We start from the raw sequence: 25,284 nt of genomic DNA, 5'->3' as shown, positions 1-25,284 counted from the left end.
TGACTTGGTTTCTTTGCTCTTCTTAGCTGATATGACTCACACTATGTGACATGCAATGAGTTTCCTCCATCAGTTTTAGGTAAGAAAGGTCAAATATCTTGGCTTCTGCTAAAGATGATTGTATTAGATGTTACCTGCCTTGATAGCCCTTCCTTTATCTGTAAAGCTGTGGACAAATGAGATTTGATGCTTTATCATCAGGCTGCCAGATAGGGCTTAGATAAAATCGAAGTATGTATGTAAAATCCCATGCTCTGTTGCACAGTAGTTGATGTTTGCAAGGAAAAACTAAGCATCTTAAAGCTTCGGATAGCATTTGTTCCTTCCCAGTAAGAGAATACTGCAGGTTTGTGTGTGACTTTGTATCGCCATACATGTTAACCACTGTGACTTTTACAACTGCAAGTTGGCTGGGACATGGTGTGTACTGGAAAAACACCATGAAGATGTCATTTGGCTGCAGCGTCATCATCTTTAGGCATTACAGGAGAACAGCTGCATCCGTCATTTCAAGCCCCTTTATTATACCAACAGTTTGAGATGCCACTGTTACTAACATGAGGTCATTTTAAACCAAATTCTTGCTAGAACAGCCTCTCTATAGAACACGATACCCAGCAAAAATTTCTCTAGAATCTACTCTGTTATCAAGTAGGGGTCCGGTAGGGTGTTCAAGACCTAAGAAAACCCATGTGATAGCCCCTGTCTGATGTGACTGGAGGTGGTCCTTGGTTATATAAGGGAACAACTTTAAAATGATGAAATGGCATAACTAAAACATTTATACCCAATTTAAGGAAAATATTGTACATTTTCTCTCACTTTTTGATGTGCAGCCAATGTCTAACGTCCTCTCATGAGAGGTCTCTTCATCTTTTTTGCATAAACTTGATTAAGTTTTCTAAGTTTACCTTCTTTAAAATGAAATGAAAATTTAGCAATCTCAGTTCAGAATGCTAGATTTTTACATTTTTAAATGAATATTTAAAAACTGTCTTAACAGTTACTTAACAGCAATTTTTTTGCAACTTGTCATTATTAACCATTGTGGTAAACATTTGACCTAGTTTTTCTAGCAGAGACAACACTCACTCACCCTTCATCAGTTTGTCACATTTAAGTTACAGATTTATAATACTGGGTACAAGTGGCACAAACAAGTTTGGGAATAGACACTGTGACTTGGGTAAACACATATCTCAACTGGAAGGTGGTCCAGAGAGTGCCTGCTGGCTGCAGCATCCCCAGTACAAACAAAGGCAGCCCTGGGCATCTGTTAGAAAGGACTGCAGAGCTCTGGTTAATCTAGGATTTGGTTATAGGGCCTTTAATTAAGAGTTTCTACTATAAATATATTTTCATTAATATGCATAGGTAGAAACTCTCAAATAACATTACTACAAAATATATTCTAGTACAGGTCCTGCAGAACTTATCTTAATGAACAGCTAAGGCTCACTTCTAATCAGTGGAATCTGTCTGCACACATAATTGGTGTGCTAAAGTGCTTCTCCCTGGCAATCTGTTTACACCGTGGGACTGTAATTGGTTTGTTCATCAGTCTTTCTTTCGGTAGATGGGAAGAGATAATGTTTTGGTCCACTTCTCATTAGTTATCACAAATTTTAAATTAATAAATTGGAGAGATGATGAGCTCTTGTTCCATTTATACATGCTTGAATACCTCTGTCAATGTTTTTATATTTTTTTCTTTTCCTCAATACTGGTAGCTCCTAAATACTCCTAAATAAAGTATGCTATGCTAAAGGTCTTCCCTGATCTTTCCTTATAGCTCAGTCTGTAAAGCGTCTGCCTGCAATGCAGGAGACCTGGGTTTGATCCCTGGGTTGGGAAGATCCCCTGGAGAAGGAAATGGCAACCCACTCCAGTATTCTTGCCTGGAGAATCCCACGGACAGAGGAGATTGGCAGGCTACAGTCCATGGGATTGCAAGAGTCGGATGCGACTTAGCGACTAAACCACAAACCACATGCTAAGGGTAGTTTTAAAAAGAAAATAAACAGATATTGATTCTGCTGATATTGAGTTGATTTGGAAAATATTAGAGCTGAGAGACAAAGAGAAGCATGTGTATTTATATGCAGAGTCAGAGAGGAAAGGAGAGAGTCAAAAAGAGAATCAGATGCAGAGACACAGTGGATTTTATAATTATATTCACACACACACATATATATGTATTAATATACAGTGTGTGAGAGAGAAAGAGAAACACCAAGATAGGAATAATGAGAGAAATAGAAAAGCAGACAGAAACAGGAAAGCAGATAAGGAGATGCAGGTAATATACAAAGAGATGGAGAAAGACACAAATAGAGATGTCCTGAGAGGCAAAGAGAAATGGAGACACCTAGCGGCTGAGGGAGAGCCACCTCGGTCATGCCCACTTAAGCTTAGTTCTGTCTCTGCTGGTTTGAGCAGAGGGGAGGGAGGCAGGTGCAGAGAGCCCCACCAGGACAGAAGCAGGCCAGGTCCCCAGGAGTCACAGGCCGGAGCAGACCTCTGAGTATGTTATGGCCTGGGCATTAATTAGATGGTCCTGTACCACTGTTCATATCTTTAAATGTGTATCTTAGTTCTCAGTTCACTTTAGTCACTCAGTCATGTCCAGCTCTGCGACACCATGAACCACAGCACGCCAGGCCTCCCTGTCCATTGCCAACTCCCGGAGTTCACCCAAACCCATGTCCATCGAGTTGGTGATGCCATCCAACCATCTCATCCTCTGTCGTCCCCTTCTCCTCCTTCCCTCAATCTTTCCCATCATCAGGGTCTTTTCTAATGAGTCAGCTCTTCGCATAAGGTGGCCAAAGTATTGGAGTTTCAGCTTCAACATCAGTCCTTCCAGTAAACGCCCAGGGCTGATCTTCTTTAGGATGGACTGATTGGATCTCCTTGGAGTTCAAGGGACTCTCAAGAGTCTTCTCCAACACAACAGTTCAAAAGAATTAATTCTTTGGCACTCAGCTTTCTTTATTTTAGTTCTAAATGTATTAAAATTTTTTTTTTTTTTTGCTGCAGAAAGGTACTGAAGGAAATCTGTATTGGAGAACTCAATCCAAATGAGACTGTGCAGGCCACTTTAGAGGCCCAGCTCCTTTCCAAGCTGAATCACCCAGCTATTGTCAAGTTCCATGCAAACTTTGTGGAGCAGGATAAGTTCTGCATTATCACAGAGTACTGTGAGGTGAGACTCTCCTTTTGGTTTTGAAGTATTAATAAAAATCTGTTTCATAGTAAAAAGGTGTCTGTAAAGAGATATCTCAGAAGTTGAATGAGCCAGCCACAAAGTGAATAAAAATATTACCTGGGATATTGTGTCTTGCTGCTAAGAGTAATCATCTCTATGTAACTGGCAAACTGTTTTCTGACCAAGGGTTTCTTTTTTGGGGAAAACTCAGAATCGATGTATTTTTAAGGAGAAATTGCTGCATAAAAATGATCCAGCATTTTTTTGGTGTGTGTGGATTGTGGGGTGTATCCTTAAGCCTCTTACAATGGTTCGATTATTAGATGGACATTTAAAGCCATAACAGAGGCCTGGGCAGAGCAGAGGGATACTGCTGGAGTCCTGGATTCTAGCTCTGTGGTTCATTTTCCCCAATGGAAACTTGGAAGTGGGAATACAGCTCATTCTCCCCATGAAAAGTCTTCATGTTAACTGACTTGTGATTCATGGCCTCAGGTATTTGCAGTTTTCCCTGCCATTCCATGTTTCCCCCAAGTGATAATAGTTGTGCATTTTACTGAGCCCCAAGTGAATATGAAGTTGCTGAGAAAGGTGCCAGGGATGGGGCTGGCAAGGTGCAGCGTAATGTGGGTCTGTGTGTTCACTCCTGAGAGGCTAGAGAGAGGGGAGTTACAGGAGTTGGGTCAGAAAGAGAATATCCAAACTTGACCCTGCTCAGGAAGTATCTCCCAGAACATTCAGAGAGCTAGCCTAAGTCAAATGCAACAAAGAATCTTGTGTTTAGAATGTGTTCAGTTCATCATCTGGGTGTTGCTGGAGCCCAAGTGAAATGATGCTAGGAAGAAAGAAGCTGCTCTTTAGAGTGGGTGGCAGGCCTGTTTGGCTCAGAGAGTGCTGGATATTTGAGATGCAGAAAAGAAGAGGGAGGAGAAGCAACTCGGAAGGAGTAAAGATAGCAACGAAACTCAGCCTTGATTTGCTTTACACAGTAGCTGGTGTGTCATGCAAAATGAAACCAGTAGCCAAGTTAGAATATTTGAAAATTTGATACTGTCCAGGTCTTAGCTATTCCCCTTCAGGACAGTCTCCCTGGCACAGCCTTGCTGGGAGTTTGCCCATTAATCTTGTTCCTCCTCTGCTTGAAGGAGAAGGAGGAGAAAAAAAGAAAAATAACCAGAACATTTGAGTGATTATATCTCCTTCATCCAACGGATTGTTAAGAAAATCAGTAAAATGATGAGGTGTACAGAATGTGGCTAAGAACACCTACTCCAGCAATTATGTCACTCATCTGTGCAAAATCCAGGGATTTACAAATGCAGCTACACTGTGATCCATCAGCCATAATTTAATCATTTTTTCTTTTTGCCCCATTCAGTTAATAAACTATCTTCTATGGGAAACAACTGACTCCTATTGCTTTTACTGTTACTGCTACCTCTGCTGCTGCTTTCAGCGCACTGAATTTTCCACAGAGACTTTCTCAGTTGTAAAATATTTTTCACTGTAGTGAGAACTGTTCAGTGGACCTTTGTGTAATGATGGTAATGCTCAATATTTGCTGCTGCTGCTGCTAAGTCACTTCAGTCGTGTCCTACTCTGTGCGACTCCATAGACGGCAACCCCCTAGGCTCCTCTGTCCCTGGGATTCTCCAGGCAAGAACACTGGAGTGGGTTGCCATTTCCTTCTCCAATGCATGAAAGTGAAAAGTGAAAGGGAAGTCGCTCAGTCGTGTCCAACTCTTCACGACCCCATGGACTGCAGCCTACCAGGCTCCTCCATCCATGGGATTTTCCAGGCAAGAGTACTGGAGTGGGGTGCCATTGCCTTCTCTGCTCAATATTTGCACTGTCCAATATGGTAGTTGCTAGTCACACATGACTCTTTATCACCTGATGAAGTATGGCTAGTGTGGTTGAGGAGCTGAATGTTGAACTTTATTTAATTTAAATTAATTTAAATGTAAATAACCATGTTTAGGTAGTGGCTACCATATTGAACAGATCTTGATGATAAACTATAACTTTATTTCCTATATTAATTTTTAGTTATTAATTTAAATGTAATTTGGATCTACTAGAAAAGTTACAAAACACAGTGAACTCCCATATATCCTCCATCCGAATTTCAGTTCAGTTCATTTCAGTCTCCCAGTCATGTCTGACCCTTTGCAACTCCATGGACTGTAGCACGCCAGGCCTCCCTGTCCATCACCAACTCCCGGAGTTTACTCAGACTCATGTCCATCGAGTCAGTGATGCCATCTAACCATCTCATCCTCTCGTCCCCTTCTCCTCCCACCTTCCGTCTTTCCCAGCAGGGTCTTTTCAAATGAGTCAGTTCTTTGCATCAGGTGGCCAAAGTATTGGAGTTTCAGCTTCAGCATCAGCCCTTGCAATGAATATTCAGGACTGATTTCCTTTCGGATGGACTGGTTGGATCTCCTTGCAGTCCAAGGGACTCTCAAGATTCTTCTCCAACACCGCAGTTCAAAAGCATCAATTCTTCGGCGCTCAGCTTTCCTTATAGTCCAACTCTCACATCCATACATGACTACTGGAAAAACCATAGCTTTGACTAGATGGACCTTTGTTGGCAAAGTAATGTCTCTGCTTTTTTAATATGCTGTCTAGGTTGGTCATAACTTCTCTTCCAAGGGATAAGTGTCCTTTAATTTCATCCAGGTTTACCAGTTGTTACTTCCCACATTTGCTTTATTATTCTGTTTATCTATCTACTTTCTTCCTGAACCAAAATCCTCCTGAGTGTTTTCTAAGACTAAGGATATTTCCTTAACATAACTACAGTAAAAAGATCAAACTCAGGAAATGAACATTGATGCAATGCCACTGTGTCATACGGTGATTCTGTGTGCGACCCCATACCAGCAGCATCAGCATCACTCGGAATCTTTAGTGAGAAACACAGGTTGTTAGCTTCCACCTCAGCCATAATGAATCTGTAAACTCTGGGGGTGGGGTCTGGCCATCTGTGTTTTGCCAAGCCCACCAGGTGAGCCTGAAGCACACTGAAATTTGGGGAACACCCATCTAACCCACAGTTCACACTCAAATTGAGCCCATCTGTCCCAATTATATCTTTAAAAAGGACATTTCTATAGGAATTTTTTTCTCCCGCAGGATCCAATCCAGGATCATTTGTGTTACTTTTTAAATGCGGGTGGTTTCCGCCGGCTAAGATGCCCCTCCCACCCCAGGGGTGTTGCCATGGTAATGGCCTTGGCCAGCAGCCAGGGAAGAGCTGCTGGGCTTCCTGGCTCCACCTGCTGAGCTGTCAGCACGCACTTTCGTGACTCGGAGGGATGACGACATGTGGGTCGCTATTTCTCCTTGCTAACAGAGATATTTCTCATCTTCACACCCAAACTTCATCTTAACTCACAGAAGCCTGGTATTATCCTCTTTTTATTGAGGTAAAGTAATAATATTGGAAATGGCAGATGGCCAGACTTACACCTCATAGGGAATGTTATCACCATTGAAATAGCTGGTGTTTTTTAATCTCCAAGTTTCCTCCTCTGTAATTTAATCTGAGGCCTTTCAAGATTGAAATACATATAAATGCATTCACGAGGCCCCTTATATTCACCACCCAGCGCTTTGGACTTGTCACATCAGGTTATGAGTGTTGTGTTGTTGTTTAGTTCAACATGGTGTTTGGCTGTTTGTGACCCCAGGGACTGTAGCCTGCCAGGCTTCTCTGTCCATGGAATTTCCCAGGTAAGAATACTGGAGTGGGTTGCCATTTCCTTTTCTAGGGGATCTTCCTGGCCTAGGGATTGAACCTGAGTCTCCTACATTGCAGGCAGATTCTTTATCACGGAACCACCAGGGAAGACCAGTTATGAATGTAAAAAGCAAATAACCTGATTCTCACAAGTTCCTGTCAAGATGTAACCAAATCTTCAATGGGGAATAGTACCCAAACTACAAAAGTGACAGGATATTTCAAATATTGGTGTCTTTATTCTCTTCCACCCTGGGAAATGGGACTACCTGCTGTCCCCTGCCTCCTATCCACAGTCTCACACTTCTCTATCTCTGCCCTTTCACAACATTCTTCCTCCTGGCTCCAAGTTTTCACTTCCCACCCATCCTCCCAGGTCCTGTGAAATGCCACCCCCTCTACAAAGACTCCTGTTATCTCCTGGCTGAAAATCACCCCTCACTCAATCCCTGACTCTCATAGAGTTTCAGCTGGGTGACACTTAGCACATTATACATAGTATAATCCATCTTAGACTCTCAGCATGTGGGACCGATCTTTTTCTAATTCATTTTTGTGTCTCATCATGAACCCGTGTAGTGAGCCACAAAGAAGTTAGTACTCAGGAAATTTCTTTCCTTTTGACGAATTCTTTACCATTTGCTTCCAGCTGCTTCCCACCTTATTTCTGTCAAGTGCCGATGTGTAGAAGATTGAATACTGTGTCCTTCTGTCTGTCATATATGTTGAAATCACTTTGCCAGAAAGCAGAGAAGGTTGGACTTGTCTTTTTCTTCAACTGTGATATTAACATGGCTAAATAAAAATTATATCAATATAGTGGTAGTGCTCAACCTTGGCTGCACTCTGGAATCATCTGGAAAGCTTTCAAAACTCCTGAGGGCTGAAGCCCTCATCCAGAAAGTCTGATTTAATTGGTCTGGAGTATGACCCAGAAGGACTTTTGAAAGCTCTCCAGGTGATCTAATGGGATGCCAGGGCAGAGAACTGCAAAAAAGGGAGGATGGCCAGTGTAGAAACAGAAAGGCAGAGTCATAAATGAAAACTGAGTCAGCATTTATGGATCACTGAGCAAAGATAAGGCTCAGCTGTGAACAGTGCGGGGGATAGGGGAGCAGGGAGCTGGTGACGGGGGAATCTGGCGGGCCCTGCTGGTTGGTGTGGTTTTCTACTCAGGCCATTAGCTGGGTGCTCTTATTCATGAAAATTACCCCGTCTTGTTCTTCTGGTTCCCTGAGCAACTTTCTATCCTATTTCTTTTCAAACTTTCATGCCCTGATATTTGCATTTTTTTTAGTGGTAGTTGCCTGGAGCTGCTTTACTGTTATGTTTGCCTAATTATGATTATGAATTTTCCTCATTCTTTCTACATTTACTAATTAGGGTTCTTCTGTTAGAAAGAGCTATCCCATTGTTCCTTCCCCTCCGTTGATGTCTTTATTCAATTATTCATATCAGTATGGACTCGTGGATATTTATTTTATTCTATGGGTTATTGCCCGATGCTATCATTATTATTTTGTTTCTTAATTTGGCACAGCTTTGGCTGGTGGGGCTTCTTCAAATTGGCTCCTGTGTCCTCTAACCATGCCCCCATTCTTTTTCAAAGAGAAGTAGATTCTTTTTTTTTTTTTTAATTTAAATTTATTTATTTTAATTGGAGGCTAATTACTTTACAGTATTGTATTGGTTTTGCCATATATCAACATGAATCCACCACGGGTGTACACATGTTCCCCATCCTGAACCCCCCTCCCCACTCCCTCCCCGTACCTTCCCTCTGGGTCATCCCAGTGCACCAGCCCCAAGCATCCTGTATCCTGCATTGAACCTGGACTGGCGATTCGTTTCTTATATGATATTATACATGTTTCAATGCCACTCTCCTAAATCATCCCACCCTCTCCCTCTCCCACAGAGTCCAAAAGACTGTTCTATACATCTGTGTCTCTTTTGCTGTCTTGCATACAGGGTTATGATTACCATCTTTCTAAATTCCATATATATGTGTTAGTATACTATATTGCTGTTTTTCTTTCTGGCTTACTTCACTCTGTATAATCGGCTCCAGTTTCATCCACCTCATTAGAACTGATTCAAATGTATTCTTTTTAATGGCTGAGTAATACTCCATTGTGTATATGTACCACTGCTTTCTTATCCATTCATCTGCTGATGGACATCTAGGTTGCTTCCATGTCCTGGCTATTATAAACAGTGCTGTGATGAACACTGGGGTGCACGTGTCTCTTTCAGTTCTGGTTTCCTCAGTGTGTATGCCCAGCAGTGGGATTGCTGGGTCATAAGGCAGTTCTATTTCCAGTTTTTTAAGGAATCTCCACACTGTTCTCCATAGTGGCTGTACTAGTTTGCATTCCCACCAACAGTGTAAGAGGATTCCCTTTTCTCCACACCCTGTCCAGCATTTATTGCTTGTAGACTTTTGGATCGCAGCCATTCTGACTGGCGTGAAATGGTACCTTATTGTGGTTTTGATTTGCATTTATCTGATAATGAGTGATGTTGAGCATCTTTTCATGTGTTTGTTAGCCATCTTTATGTCTTCTTTGGAGAAATGTCTATTTAGTTCTTTGGCCCATTTTTTGATTGGGTCATTTATTTTTCTGGAATTGAGCTGCAGGAGTTGCTTGTATATTTTTGAGATTAGTTGTTTGTCAGTTGCTTCATTTGCTATTATTTTCTCCCATTCTGAAAGCGGTCTTTTCACCTTGCTTATAGTTTCCTTTGTTGTGCAGAAGCTTTTAATTTTGATTAGGTCCCATTTGTTTATTTTTCCTTTTATTTCCAATATTCTGGGAGGTGGGTCATAGAGGATCCTGCTGTGATTTATGTCAGAGAGTGTTTTGCCTATGTTCTCCTCTAGGAGTTTTATAGTTTCTGGTCTTACGTTTAGATCTTTAATCCATTTTGAGTTTATTTTTGTGTATGGTGTTAGAAAGTGTTCTAGTTTCATTCTTTTACAAGTGGTTGACCAGCTTTACCAGCACCACTCGTTAAAGAGATTGTCTTTAATCCACTGTATATTCTTGCCTCCTTTGTCAAAGATAAGGTGTCCATAGGTGCATGGGTTTATCTCTGGGCTTTCTATTTTGTTCCTTTGATCTATATTTCTGTCTTTGTGCCAGTACCATGCTGTCCTGATGACTGTGGCTTTGTAGTAAAGCCTGAAGTCAGGCAGGTTGATTCCTCCAGATCCATTCTTCTTTCTCAAGATCACTTTGGCTATTCGAGGTTTTTTGTATTTCCATAAAAATTGTGAAATTATTTGTTCTAGCTCTGTGAAAACTACTGTTGGTAGCTTGATAGGGATTGCATTGAATCTATAGATTGCTTTGGGTAGTATACTCATTTTCCCTATACTGATTCTTCCAATTCATGAACATGGTATATTTCTCCATCTATTAGTGTCCTCTTTGATTTCTTTCACCAGTGTTTTATAGTTTTCTATATATAGGTCTTTAGTTTCTTTAGGTAGATATATTCCTAAGTATTTTATTCTTTCCGTTGCAATGGTGAATGGAATTGTTTCCTTAATTTCTCTTTCTGTTTTCTCATTATTAGTGTATAGGAATGCAAGGGATTTCTGTGTGTTAATTTTATATCCTGAAACTTTACTGTATTCATTGATTAGCTCTAGTAATTTTCTGGTGGAATCTTTAGGGTTTTCTATGTAGAGGATCATGTCATCTGCAAACAGTGAGAGTTTTACTTCTTCTTTTCCAACTTGGATTCCTTTTATTTCTTTTTCTGCTCTGATTGCTGTGGCCAAAACTTCCAAAACTATGTTGAATAGTAATGGTGAGGGTGGGCATCCTTGTCTTGTTCCTGACTTTAGAGGAAATGCTTTCAATTTTTCACCATTGAGGATAATGTTTGCTGTGGGTTTGTCATATATAGCTTTTATTATGTTGAGGTATGTTCCTTCTATTCCTGCTTTCTGGAGAGTTTTTATCATAAATGGATGTTGAATTTTGTCAAAGGCTTTCTCTGCATCTATTGAGATGATCATATGGCTTTTATTTTTCAATTTGTTAATGTGGTGAATTACATTGATTGATTTGCAGATATTGAAGAATCCTTGCATGCCTGGGATAAAGCCCACTTGGTCATGGTGTATGATCTTTTTAATGTATTGTTGGATTCTGATTGCTAGAATTTTGTTCTTATTTCTTAGTTACATTTTGTAGATGAGGAAATGGGACTCTGGAGAGGTGGAGTGATTTTCTGGCAATCTCATGTCTGGAATGTTGGATTTCATCCAGAGCAGGACCAGGGTCACAGGGGAACAAGGAAAGTGCTCTTTTTTTTTTTTTCTTACTTGGCTTACTCCTGTTCCTCCGTTAATATTTAATGGAGTCAACCAACTAGTTCATGGTTCCTATCTTCCCAAACATGAAATTATCTCTTTCTACCTGGACATGAACTAATACAGTTGGATTGTTTTATTGTTCATATCAGCAGTGCTAACCAAACATGTTTCAGATGGTGGCTCTAAACTAAAGATAGATTTCAACACAGCCACACTAATCAAGCCTGTCTTTGTGAATTATGCAAAATATGAAAATAACACTTTGCAATACTGCAGTGTACACCTGAAATTTGTTAAGAGAATATATCTTAAGTGCTCTCAAAACACATGCATGTGCACACACACACACACACAGATGCATGCACACAGGAGCCATCTGAGATATTGGATGTGTCAATCAACTTGACTGTGGCAGTCATCTCACAGTGCACGTGCTCACCAGGTCATCATGTTGCACATGAAAGCTGCTCCTTCCCTTGGCTTATTCTCACTTATATTTTGTGTCTTTATCTACCTCTATTTATATAATTCATGCATATGCATACACACAGAAATATATGTGTATCAATTTGAATACACAAATATGCCTTAATGTAATGATGATTTAATTAATTATTGTATTTTCTATCAATAGGAGACTATATAGGGTTTGAAAGTAGAAAGTATGTGGACTTTGGCATCACATTTATAGATGAAAGCATTATTTTATGTCACTTCTTAAGAAAAAGTAAGTTGTATCATTTTATTCCAATTCATGTACATTTACCTCAGCAGGAAGAAACATGCACTAAAAGGATTTGGAAGAAAATTGGCAACTAAACCCAAGAGTGCTCAGTTATATTATCAGACATAAACAGCATGATACTACAAGGTATTCTTTAGTAACCATTTAGAAACTGGGTCTCCTTATTTTGCGTTTAAGAACATAACATGGTTTGACATTTTCCCCACTTTTTATGAACTCCATTTACAAATTTAAAAGCATATGATTATAAAATCTTATTCAACATTGACTTTCTCAAATACATCTTTTGCCTTTAAAATTTTTCAAACTATTGGACAAAATGTTCCCATTAGTAGGTGAGATATTTGGCCCATCTGTGTTATTATCTAACAGCATTTTCTTAAAGTGTGGTCTATAACCTGTCCCAAAGTCACTTAGGATGCTTGTTAAAAATACACAATTCTTTGGTTCTCTCCTAATTTACCAAATCAGAGCCTCTGTTGATACAGCCCAGGAATATACATTTTAAACACTCTACTTGGATGTGTCTGACACATGCAAAATTTTGAGGCCTCCTGGAAGGATGTGTCAGAACATTATTTAAAGGAGATGTAGAGTGTGAGGGAGTGATGTAGAGTATGAGGGAGCTGAATCTTAAGATGTCAGCCCAGAAAATTAATCAGGGGCAGCTCTTTCATTTTAAAATGAAGAAGTAGGGCAGAACAATTTTTCAAACTGCTTCTAGCCCTGAAATTCTGAGATTATTTTGCCCTTTGTGTATGCGCTGAACATTGCAGTTGCATTGTACCCAGGCTCTGAGAAGGCTCTCCCCCCTCCTTTAAGCCGGATATAAGTGCTTCTATTGATAACTTAAAAAAACAGATTAACTTTTAAAATGAAATCCTTTTAAGATTTAAAACTTTTTAATGGCAATCAAAGATGGAGTTCAGACACTGTATTTGAGTTGCTCTTCATTTCTTCAAGGTTTTGGCATTTCAATCTCATGTTGGTTAACTTGGATGGTGGAAGGAGGCAAGACCATTAATCCATCAATTGGCACATTTTGGGTTACAGATTTTTGAAACCTTAGAATTTAACATCAGGGCTTTTACTGAAACTTTCAAGGGGATGACATTAGTGAAGGAAAACATTTTCTGTCAGCGGCATAGACTTAGAACAACATTAATATTGGCTTAAGTTAAAGTCTTCTTGAACCTTCTCATTAGAGTGGCTTTAGCAATAAAAGTCATTGCTAAATATTTCTCAAATACAAAGTCAAGGAAACAGAACGGGCCTACAGATACTGTAATAAGAACTTGTGAAACCAAACTGTGACATTTCATCCAAAACATTTGATTTTTACTTCGATGATGGCTTAACAAAAGAAATAAATGCTTTCGTATTGCTCAATTAAAATCAGACTACTTCACAAAAAATTGTTTCTTTCTTTTTGTATGAAATTCCTTGTGTCTTAATTTGTGAGTGGTTTGACCACCTTAATTAAATCCTAAGAAAATCTACAGAGTGTTTATTAAAGAACAAAGTAAATACAAGACAAATAGCTTTTCTTACAGATGAATATGCAGAATGAAAACTTCAGGGTGGGGAATAACTTAAGGAGAATAAGACCCAGCTCTCCAATTAATTTAATTTTTTGGCATTCTGTCCTCTTGTCAGTAGAATATGTCCTTTGCTTAATGCTAAAAACTAGTACATTTGTTATTCTTATGTGTCTACCTGAGAAGAGTGTTTGTGTACACCCTTCTTTTGACATTTCACTTTGAAGTGTCAATTATATTATTATTATAGCTTTGACTAGACGGACCTTTGTTGGCAAGGTAATGTCTCTGCTTTTTAATATGCTGTCTAGGTTAGTCATAACTTTTCTTCCAAGGAGTAAGTGTCTTTTAATTTCATGGCTGCAATCAACATCTGCAGTGATTTTGGAGCCCCCAAAAATAAAGTCTGACACTGTTTCCACTGTTTCCCCATCTACTTCCCATGAAGTGATAGGACCCGATGCCATGATCTTCGCTTTCTGAATGTTGAGCTTTAAGCCAACTTTTCCACTCTCCTCCTTCACTTTCATCAAGAGGCTTTTTAGTTCCTCTTCACTTTCTGCCATAGGGTGGCGTCATCTGCATATCTGAGGTTACTGATGTTTCTCCCGGCAATCTTGATTCCAGCTTGTGCTTCTTCCAGCCCAGTGTTTCTGATGATGTACTCTGCATATAAGTTAAATAAGCAGGGTGACAATACACAACCTTGACGTACTCCTTTTCCTATTTGGAACCAGTCTGTTGTTCCATGTCCAGTTCTAACTGTTGCTTCCTGACCTGCATATAGGTTTCTCAAGAGACAGGTCAGATGGTCTGGTATTTCCATCTGTTTAAGAATTTTCCACAGTTTATTGTGATCCACACAGTCAAAGGCTTTGGCATAGTCAATAAAGCAGAAATAGATGTTTTTCTGGCGGGTTTATAGTTATGTAAAATTCTAAGCATAAGAATTATGGGAATAAGGGAATTATTCCTAGTTTTATGTGGGTACATATTAAAAACAATTTTTAGGTAATATTTAGGTAATATAATAAAAGCTAATACCCTTTAGAAGAATTTTGTTCTGGCGTGAGATAAAGTGCTAAAGACAGAGTTTCTTCAGTAAACACTGATGGGAGTAGAAAGAACTGAGCTCTACTGTGCTATGCATGAAGTGACTAGGCAATTTAAAGGGAGAGTAATGGAATGGATAAAGTCCACATAAAGTGGACACAGTGCTGACAAAGGTCCCTATAGTCAAAGCTGTGGTTTTCCAGTAGTCATGTACGAATTTGAAAGTTGGACCATAAAGAAGGCTGAGCGCTGAAGAACTGATGCTTTTCAACTGTGGTACTAGAGGAGACTCTTGAGAGTCCCTTGGACTGCAAGGAGATCAAACCAGACAACCCTAAATATTCATTGGAAGGACTGATGCTGAAGCTGAAGCTCCAGTACTTTGGCGACCTGATGTAAAGAGCTGACTCACTGGAAAAGACCCTAATGCTGACACTAAGATTGAGGGCCAGAGAAGAGGGCGGCAAAAGATGAGATGGTTGGATGGCATCACCTACTCAATGGGCATGAATTTGAGCAAACTCTGGGAGATAGTGAAGGACAGGGAAGTCTGGTATACTGCAGTCCATACGGTCATAAAGAGTTGGACATGCCGTAGTGACTGAACAACAATGGAGTGGAGGCAGAGGAGGCAATGCAGGCAGGGGCCTGAGCATTCAGGGAGCTGAAATATGACTCAGAAAGTGGGAAGGCAGTTGGTTCCTCTGAACCATCTGATTTTGCTAGCTGGCACTTATTGAAGTTGGGCTCCTGCCCTCCCCAGTGAGTAGGGAACAGGGGCTCCATCTTGAGGTGTGGCTGGAACAATTTTTTTTGGCAGCCTTGGGTTTTCTCAAACAGGCACATTAAGGCGGACTATGGTCATTCTAGGAATGTGACTTCGAGCTGTTAGAAATATGTTAACATTTGTTCAAGTATTTTTTGACCAAAAGGGATGCCTAGTTAAGAAGAGGGCTCCAGAGGCTGGCAGCTTTTGGCCAAGTTGAGAGGTCTTGCAGTGATAGTATTAATAACTGAAAGTGAAAGTGAAGTCGCTCAGTTGTGTCTAACTCTTTGCGACCCGTGGACTGTAGCCTACCAGGCTCCTCTGTCCATGGGATTCTCCAGGCAAGAATATTGGAGTGGGTTGCCATTTCCTTCTCCAGGGGATCTTCCCGACCCAGGGATCAAACCCGGGTCTCCAACATTGGAGGCAGACGCTTTAACCTCTGAGCCACCAGGGAAGCCCTTAATGGAAACATAAATATATGTATATACACACACACACTGTTTTGTTTCAGGGTCGAGATCTGGACTGTAAAATTCAAGAATATAAAGAAGTTGGAAAAACCTTTCCAGAGAGTCAGATAATAGAATGGTTTATCCAGCTGTTGCTGGGAGTTGACTACATGCATGAAAGGTATGTTCATTTGTTACTGAGGCACAGGGTTTTTTTCACAGTCATGTCTGAACATGAAAAATGAAATTTGGGAGGTAGTTTGGGTAATTTGGGAAGCAAGTTTCATGGAACTTGCTTCCATGCAAAGGAAGCAAGTCCAAAGGTAAATGACTATACTTAGACATCTATGATACACTTTTTTTTTTATGAAGAAACTGTCAAATGATTATACCTAGAGGATTTACTTGATTACCTTTTTTGTTGTTCTAAAAATTGCACTGACTTTAAATACAAAACAGAAACTTGTATTAAACATATTTCTCTATATCTGATCCTATCCTGTGAGCCATAAGCATTTCTCCGGTACCTTTAGCATACTATGAATTTATTACATCTTCCAGCAGGCTTGAGCTGTGAATACCCTAGCATGCTGCAGATAGATTGTGGGGTTACTTTGGAGTGTGTCAGTGCACATCTAAATGTGCTCACTCCCGAGACGAGCTAAGGAATTAAGGCAGAAGATATATGTTCAGACCAAAAGTCAGTTTTGACATTAAGTATCTGATAAAGACAGTCAAAGTAGGCTATATGGGTTCAACTATTTATAATTTGCCTTTGCAATATTGGCCTCAATTTTTTTTTTAATGTTATACTATTTTTCCTACAGGTCAAAAGCAAGATGTTTTAGATGTTAAATGTTTTATAGACCCATAATATGATAAGAATGCATTTGAAAAGATGAACATACATAGACAAATAGAAGTAGATGCTTTGAGGGATCCACATTAGCTTTCAACTTAGGAGTGGTAACAGTCTTCTTGAACAGAAGTGGAAGTTTGTAGGGTACACCAAGGCCTGGCAATCCATGAATGTCAAATAGTTTAAATGTGTCATCTGTGCTTTCTGATGGCATAAAAAGTAATCTAATTATTTGGTGGTGCTTCTGCTGATTCTGTATATCTTCTGAAACACATGCCTGATGAGATAGCCACTGACTTATTGACAATTCACAACAATCTTTTGAATGGTGTCAAACTATCCTAAGAGACAATGATAAAAGAATATGAAACAATCTTTTAATAAACTACCAAAACTGCTGAATATAAGACTTCTGTGTACATACAGTTATATTTGTATTCCTTTTATTTTCTCTACTATTCCTTGGCATGTTTGTTAACTTAGACATAGGGAAAACAGCACCTATAAAGATGCCAACTTTGATGTTCAGTGTACAAAATACAAAAGTGAAATCTGGTTGATTTAGGAACCCAAACATTTTTGATGTATTTTGGGTTGGCTAAGTAGTAGTTAAAATAAATGAGTTTAAAATAATCCTTTAAAGAGAGGATTTAAATTTGATTTGAATCCTTCAGCATTCTACGAAAGTCATTAAATAGGGCTAAATATTTGGGTATTTGTGGATATATAGATCTGAAATACCATAATTTGTGATTCAGATAATAAACGATGCATCTTTCATTATTTTTTTGTAACCAGTTATTGCAAAGTTTTTCTCTACAGATGGAGAAATTTCAATTTTATACTTAAATTTATTCATTCACTTATTAAATGATGTTAAGAGTTGGGAAGATTCCCTGGAGAAGGAAATGACAACCCATTCTTGCCTGGGAAATCCCATGGACAGAGGAGCCTGGTGGGCTACAGTCCATGGGGTTGCAAAAGAGTTGGACACGACTTAGTGACTAAACAACAAAGTAATAAAACAAAAAATAAAGCCTAACTTCTTCTGGTTCAAGATGGCAGAGTAGTAGGATATGGACTTATCTCCTCCTGCAAAAGCACCAAAATCACAACTAGCTGTTGAACAACCATATACAGGAGAATGCTGGAACCCAGCAAAAAAAGATATTACACGTCCAAAGACAAACAGGAAGCCACAGCCAGATGATGGCAATCATGATAAAATCAAATCCTATACCTGCTGGGTGGATGACCCACAAACTGGAGAACAATAATGCCAAAGAACTCCTCCCACTGTTGTGAAGGTTCTGAATTCCATGTCAGGCTTCACAGCCTGGGGGGTCTAACAAAGGGACTGACCTTGAAGGCCAGTGGGATTTGATTACAGGACTTCCACAGGACTGGGGGAAACAGAGACTCCAGCCTTGGAGGGCACAACAAAATCTTGCATGCACCAAGACCCAGAGGAAAGGAGCAGTGACCCCGTAGGAGACTGAACCAAAGCCACCTACTAGTGTTGGAGGGTCTCCTGTGGAGATGTGGCTCGGCAAGGGCATACCACAGGAATGGGGCACTGGCTGCAGCAGTCCTTGAAGGTCCCCTTTGGTGTAAGCCCTCCTGAGGGTAGCCATTAGCCCTACCAAAGAGTCTGCAGACCCCAGGGCTGGGTCGCCTCAGGCCAAACAACTACCAGGGAGGGAGTGTAACCCCACCCATCAGCAGATAATTGGATTAAAGCTTTACTGAACAAGACCTTGCCCACCAAGGCAAGACCGTTTTTTCCATCACCAGTCCCTCCTGTCAGGAAGCTTACACAAGCCTCTTAGCCTCCTCCATGAGAGCAGAGACATAACTTTGCCTACAAAGGTCCATATAGTCAAAGCTATGGTTTTTCCAGTAGTCATGGATGGATGTGAGAGCTGGACAATAAAAAAGGCTGAATGCCAAAGAATTGATGCCTTCAAACTGTGGTGTTGGAGAAGACTCTTGAGAGTCTTTGGATGGCAAGGAGATCAAACCAGTCAATTGTAAAGGAAATCAGCCCTAAATATTCATTGGAAAGACTGATGCTGAAGCTGAAGCTCCAATACTTTGGCCACCTGATGCAAAGAGCCAACTCATTGGAAAAGACCTGACTCATTGGAAAAGACCCTGATGCTGGGAAAGATGAAAGGCAGGAGGAGAAGGGGCAACAGAGGGTAAGATGGTTGGATGGCATCACCGACTTGATGGACATGAGTTTGAGCAAGCTTTGGGAGATGGTGAAGGACAGAGAAAGCTGGTGTGCTGAGGTCTGTTGGGCTGCAAAGAGTCGGACACAATTGAGTGACTGAACAATGACAAATCAGAGGGCAGACAGAAGCAGCAAGAAGAACCACAATCCCACAGCAGCTAGAAAAAATACCACATTACAGAAAGTTAATCAGGATGAAAAAGCAGAAAGTTATGTCCCAGATGAAGGCATAACATAAAACCCCAGAAAAACAACTAAAGAATTCAGAATAATGATAATGCAGATGATCCAGGATCTCAGGAAACAATAGAGAAGATGCAAGAAATGTTTGCCAACGACCTAGAAGAACTAAAGAGCAAACAGAGATGAATAATATGCTAGAAGGAATCAATAGCAGGATAACTGAGGCAGAAGAACAGACAAATGACCTGGAGGACAGAATAGTGGAAATCATTGCCACAGAACAGAATATAGAAAAAGAATGAAAAAAAAAAAATTAAGACAGCCTAAGAGACCTCTGGGAGAACATTAAATCTACCAACATTTGTATTATAGGGGCCCCAGAAGGAGAAGAGAGAGAATGGACCTGAAAAATATTTGAAGAGATAATAGCTGAAAACGTCCCAAACATGGTAAAGAAAATAGTCAATCAAGTCCAGAAACATGGAGACTCCCAGGCAAGATAAACCCAAGGAGGAACACATCAAGACACATAGTAATCAAACTGACAAAAATTAAAAACAAAAATAAAATATTAAAAACAATTTAAACCCAAAAGAATGATTCTTTTAGCACATGGCATGGACACATGAATAATGACGTGTGAAGCTAAGAGTATTCACAGTTCATTCAAAGCTACCTTGAAGGTATAGCCCTGAAACTCCTTCCTTATGCTGTGTTAACACAAAACCCCAACCTCGGTGACTTAGGACAGTCAATTCTTGCTTTTGTTGCCTATTGGCAGCTGCAGATCCACTTTGAGTCTTCCTGTCTCACTGTCTACACTGAAGGAGCAGCTCATGCTTTCTGTTGGCAGAGAAAAAGCAAGAAAGTTAAGGGAAACTCTCAGTGGTTCTTTAAGACTCTGCTCAGACATGATATTTGCCTGATCTGTTTGCATGCCATGGATCCAAGCAAGTCAAATGACCAAGTCCAGTGGAGGTGCCTGTTCCTCCCAAGGGGGACACTCACTGCCAGGCACAAGAGATGCAAATATTTGGGAACAAGAATACAGCCTATCACAATGTTTCCCTCAACCTTCTACTTAAATCTTTCAACTATAACCAATAAAAGATTTATTTATAAGCATTATTCCAGCCTTTTCCTCCTATGGTCTAGAGCACATATTCAAATGTATTTTGAAAATTCTGCTTACAAATAATTTCAGAAGATTACTTTGGAACAAAGAAGAAGATAAATTAGATTCCTCTGTTGCCAGTGCCTTGAGAATTACTTTAGTGCATGTGATGGTTAATTTTATGTGTCAGTTTGGGAGGGCTGTGAGATGCCCAGATTAAACATTGCTTCTGGGTGTGTCTATAAGGCAGTTTCCAGATGGGATTAGCATTTGAGTTGGTGGAATCTGTAGACTGTCCTCTCCAGTGTGGTTGGACATATCCAGTCCCTTGAAAGTCCAAACAGACAAAACGCAGAGAAAGAAGGAATTTGCCCCCATTTTCCTGCCTCATTGAGGAGCTGGGATGTCTCACCCTGTCTTCTGCCCTTGGGTTGAGAGACTTAGTCCATTGACTCACCTGTTCTCAGGTCTTCAGACTAGGACTGAATTATACCATCAGCTTTCCTGGGTCTTCATCAAGCAAAAAAGATGGTGGAGTAGAAAAATATGCACTCATCTTCTCCTTTGAGAATATCAAAATCACAACTATCTGCTGAACAACCATTGATAGGATGATGTTGGAATCCACCTTCATGCAAAATGCTAGGCTGAATGAATCATAAGCTGGAATCAAGATTGCCAGGAGAAATATCAACAGCCTCAGATATGCAGATGATACCACTCTAATGACAGAAAGTGAAGAGGAACTAAAGAGCCTCTGAATGAAGGTGAAAGGAGAGTGAAAAATCTAGCTTAAAACTCAACATTCAAAAAATTAAGATCATGGCATCCAGTTCCATCACTTCATGGCAAATAGATGGGGAAAAAATGGAAACAGTGGCATATTTTATTTTCTTGGGCTCCAAAATCACTGTGGACAGTGACTGCAGCCATGAAATTAAAAGACACTTGCTCCTTGGAAGAAAAGCTAGGACAAACATAGACAGTATATTAAAAAGCAGAGACATCACTTTGCCAACAAAGGTCCATATACTCAAAGCTGTGGTTTTTCCAGTAGTCATGTATGAATTTGAAAGTTGGACCATATAGAACACTGAGACTGAAGAACTGATGCTTTTGAACTGTGGTGTTGGAGAAGACTCTTGAGAGTCTCTTGGACTGCGAGGAGATCAAACCAGTCAATCCTAAGGAAATCAACCCTGAATATTCATTGGAAGGACTGGTGCTGAAGCTGAAGCTCCAGTACTTTGGCCACCTGATATGAAGAGCCGACTCATTGAACTAATCTGATCCTGGGAAAGATGGAAGGAAGGAGGAGAAGGGGGCAACAGAGGATGAGCTGGTTGGATGACATCACCAACTCAATGGACATGAGTTTGAGCAAACTCTGGGAGATGGTGAAGGACAGGGAAGCCTGGAATGCTGCAGTCCATGCAAAGAATTGGACATGACTTAGTGACTGAACAACTTCCTGGGTCTTCAGCCTGTTGACAGCAAATCTTGGGACTTCTCAGCCTCCATCTTTGCATGAGCTAGTTCCTTGTAATAAATCTCTATTTGTATTATATCCATATCTATATCTTCTGTTGGTTCTGTTTCTCTGGAGAACTTGACTAATACAGTGCAGGGGCAGAAGATATAAAGAAGACCCTGGAAAAACTAGGAAGAATGAGGTTACAGAAGAAATGAAGGTTTTGTTTACTCCTTTGGAGCTTTCCTGTGCTTAATTTAATTTGGTTTATTTATACATTTGTAATATTCTAAATCTATGGCATATGGCATACACACTTATAATGATATTAAAAGCTGAAAATATTCACAGTTCACTGAAAGCTATCTTGAGAATGTAGCACTAAAACTCCTTCCTCCCCCTGGGCCTGAACCTCTGGCACATAGACAGCTCTAAGTTTGTTAAAGGTGTTTGTATTCTGTGAGGCTTGTCATCAACTCCTGCAATGCTCCATAAGCTGGACCAGTATATGAGGCACTCAAAGCCTTTCTTCTCTTTGGTTCAATTAAATGGCCAGTCTTTGAAATATCATCTTCTCTGGATGCCACAGCAGAACTGGGCATGAAGGAATTCCTTGGGAGACAGAGACAATGTCTTGCTTCTCCTTTTTTGCCCCCAGAGATAACACAGAAACCACAAAACAAAACAAACTCCTCCCACCCCAACTCATTTCTATCAAAGCGGATTCTGTTCAGTTAGCCTAGATTTTCTAAGATGAAGTACAGAGCAGCCTCTCTGAAGAGAGCTCATTTGCTGACATCGTTTGTGCTTTCACAGTGGAGGAGAGAACAAGCTTGGGGCACTTTCCGTAAGATGAGTGCCTCCTTACCTAGCAGCTCACACCTTTCCCCAGCAAGCGTGGTGCATGCCAAGTTGCTTCAGTCGTGTCCAGCTCTTTGCGACCCCACAGCCTATAGCCTGCCAGGCTCCTCTGTCTATGGGGTTCTCCAGGCAAGAATACTGGAGTGGGTTGCCATGCCCTTCTCCAGGGGATCTTCCTGACCCAGAGATCGAACCTGTGTCTCCTATGTCTCCTGTATTAGCAGGCGGATACTCTACCACTAGCACCACCTGGGAAGCCCGAATGGTTGTTTCCCAAAAGATCGGGTGAGGAATTAATTTTTAACATAGTGAGGCTCCTAGGGAAAGGACCTACTTGGGAATCCAGGCCAGTAAATGTGACGGGGGATGGAGGCATGCTTCCCCAGGTCTAGAGATGGGAAAGTAGAGAGAAGTTGTGTGTGTGGTGTTGTGGAGGATTCCTGCTTTCTTTTGGCAGGAATCTTTCTTTCATCTCCCACTTCTTGAGGATGTCCTTAGGTCACTTTTTCCAAGGAGACCCCACTCCATTGCCAGGTGTCAGCAACTCCTACTTTGTAGCTGCATTCGAGAAGGACCAGACATCACCCCTGGCTTACAACATAGAGGCTCATCATGGTCCTGGGTGCCCTGGACACTGATGAGGAAGCCAGGCATGAACCTCAGTATCTAGGACAGTGGCCATGTGCAGAGACCAGCACCAGGGGGTGCCTGGTCCGTGCATCACCACAGAGCCGTTGCTTGTGCCAGCACCTTTGGCAAGAAGAATCTGCAGGCCACCCTGAGACCCTGTCAGATAAACACAGGTCTGAAGGGTGGAGCTACATTTTCAGAAACTGCTCAGATAAGGACTTAAGGGGAAGTGAAGACTGAACTGTCCATACCATCTCCACAGTCCTACTCTGGCTCAGGGCCTGAAAAAACCCTGCTGTAGGTGCCTCCACAGACCTCACTCTGCTGTGGTCCTGGAGGCTGAGTGTATGGAGAATAGCCTGATGGAGGCAAAAGCTCAACCATGAATTTGATCACCACTGTCATCCAGTCTTAATCAGGGCACTTAAATCTCTTGGGAATCATGAAACAGAAATGACAGGGACATATGTGGAGAGCTATTTGAAAGCTATCTTTAGAACAAAGATTTTATATCGGCTGCTTGAATTGCTAGTCACCTTGTCATTTCTTGGATTTGATTTCTATATACTTCAAAGGAAAGGATACTAACGAAGTACATGACAGGACTTTTTTTTCTGGACCCATTTTTGCTTACTGTAACCACAAGGTCAATAAATTATACTTAAAAAAAACCTTAATCAACTAGTTTGATATCTGGTTTGTTGCACAGAAATAATTGTTCTGTTACAATAGCTCCAGCCAGTTACTTCCCATAACTGCTTTCTAACATAATGTTTGTCTTGTTCATAAAATACCTGGTGGTGATTTTCTTATTTATATTTTTATATATATGGTAGCTGTTAATGTGTTATATCTAAAACTTATCACCTACTTGCCTAGTCTAAGTATCAATATTATTTTTCAGTTTTGTTGTTCTTCAGTTGCAAACTCGTGTCCGACTCTCTGTGACCCCAAGGACTGCAGCATTTCAGGCTTCCTGTCCTTCACTATCTCCTAGAGTTTGCTCGGAGTGATGCCATGCAGCCATCTCATTCTCTGTTATTCCCTTCTCCTCCCTTCAATCTTTTCCAGCATCAGGGTCTTTTCCAATGAGTTGGCTCTTAATATCAGGTGGCCAAAGTATTGGAGCTTCAGCCTCAGCATCAGTCCTTCCAATGAATATTGAAGATTGATTTCCTTTATTGTTGATTGGTTAGATTGCCTTGCAGTCCAAGGGACTCTCAAGAGTTTTCTCTAGCACTGTAGTTCAAAAACATCAACTCTTCGACCCTCGGTCTTTATGGTCCAACTCTCACATCCGCACATGACTACTGGAAAAACCATAGCTTGACAATATGGACCTTTGTCGGCAAAGTAATGTCTCTACTTTTTAATATGCTGTCTAGGTTGGTCATAGCTTTTCTTCCAAGGAACAAGCGCCTTTTAATTTCATGGCTGCAATCACCATCGGCAGTGATTTGGGAGCCCAAGAAAATAAAGTCTGTCACTGTTGCCATTGTTTCTCCATCTATTTGCCACGAAGTGATGAAACCGGATGCCATGTTGTTAGTTTTTCGAATGTTGAGTTTTAACCCAACTTTTTCACTCTCATTTTTCACTTTCATCAAGAGGCTCTTTAGTTCCTCTTCGCTGTCTCCCATAAGGGTGGTGTGATCTGCATATCTGAGGTCATTGATATTTCTCCCGACAATCTTGATTCCAGCTTGTGCTTCCTCCAGCCCAGCATTTCACATGATGAACTCTGTCTAGAAGTTATATAGGCAGAGTGACAATATACAGCCTTGACGTGCTCCTTTCCCAATTTGAAACCAGTCCATTGTTCCATGTTGGGTTCTAACTGTTGCTTCTTGAGCTGCATACAGATCTGTCAAGAGGCAGGTAAAGTAGTCTGGTATTCCCAGCTCTTGAAGAATTTTCCACAGTTTTTTGTGATCCACACATCAAAGGCTTTAGCATAGTCAATTCAGCAGCAGTAGATGTTTTTCTGAAATTCTCTTACTTTTTATATGATCCACTAGATGTTGGCAATTTGGTCTCTGGTTCCTCTGCCTTTTCTAAACTCAGCTTGTGCATCTGGAAATTATTTGTTC

The 25,284-nt window shown here is 40.7% G+C and overlaps 1 protein-coding gene across 20 annotated transcripts in view; it reads left to right on the top strand.

The window, feature by feature from the left end:
• The window catches only part of NEK11 (NIMA related kinase 11), a 267,287-nt gene that overhangs the window by 59,471 nt on the left and 182,532 nt on the right, over positions 1 to 25,284 (top strand). For 16 of the 20 annotated variants that reach the window (XM_025291957.3, XM_025291948.3, XM_025291940.3 and 13 more), the window contains 2 exons: positions 3,040 to 3,205; positions 15,903 to 16,021. The exons of 1 other annotated variant lie outside the window; for it this stretch is intronic. In XM_025291957.3, the coding sequence (XP_025147742.3) occupies positions 3,040 to 3,205; positions 15,903 to 16,021 (285 nt within the window). The remainder of the gene's footprint in view (positions 1 to 3,039; positions 3,206 to 15,902; positions 16,022 to 25,284) is intronic. 3 more of the 20 variants (XM_044947222.2, XM_025291963.3, XM_025291965.3) reach the window with 2 other exon arrangements.

Source organism: Bubalus bubalis, chromosome 1, assembly GCF_019923935.1.
Source record: "Bubalus bubalis isolate 160015118507 breed Murrah chromosome 1, NDDB_SH_1, whole genome shotgun sequence".
NCBI lineage: Eukaryota > Metazoa > Chordata > Mammalia > Artiodactyla > Bovidae > Bubalus > Bubalus bubalis.
Note: the sequence above shows the minus strand (reverse complement) of the source record. Positions and strands in the feature narration are given on the sequence as shown.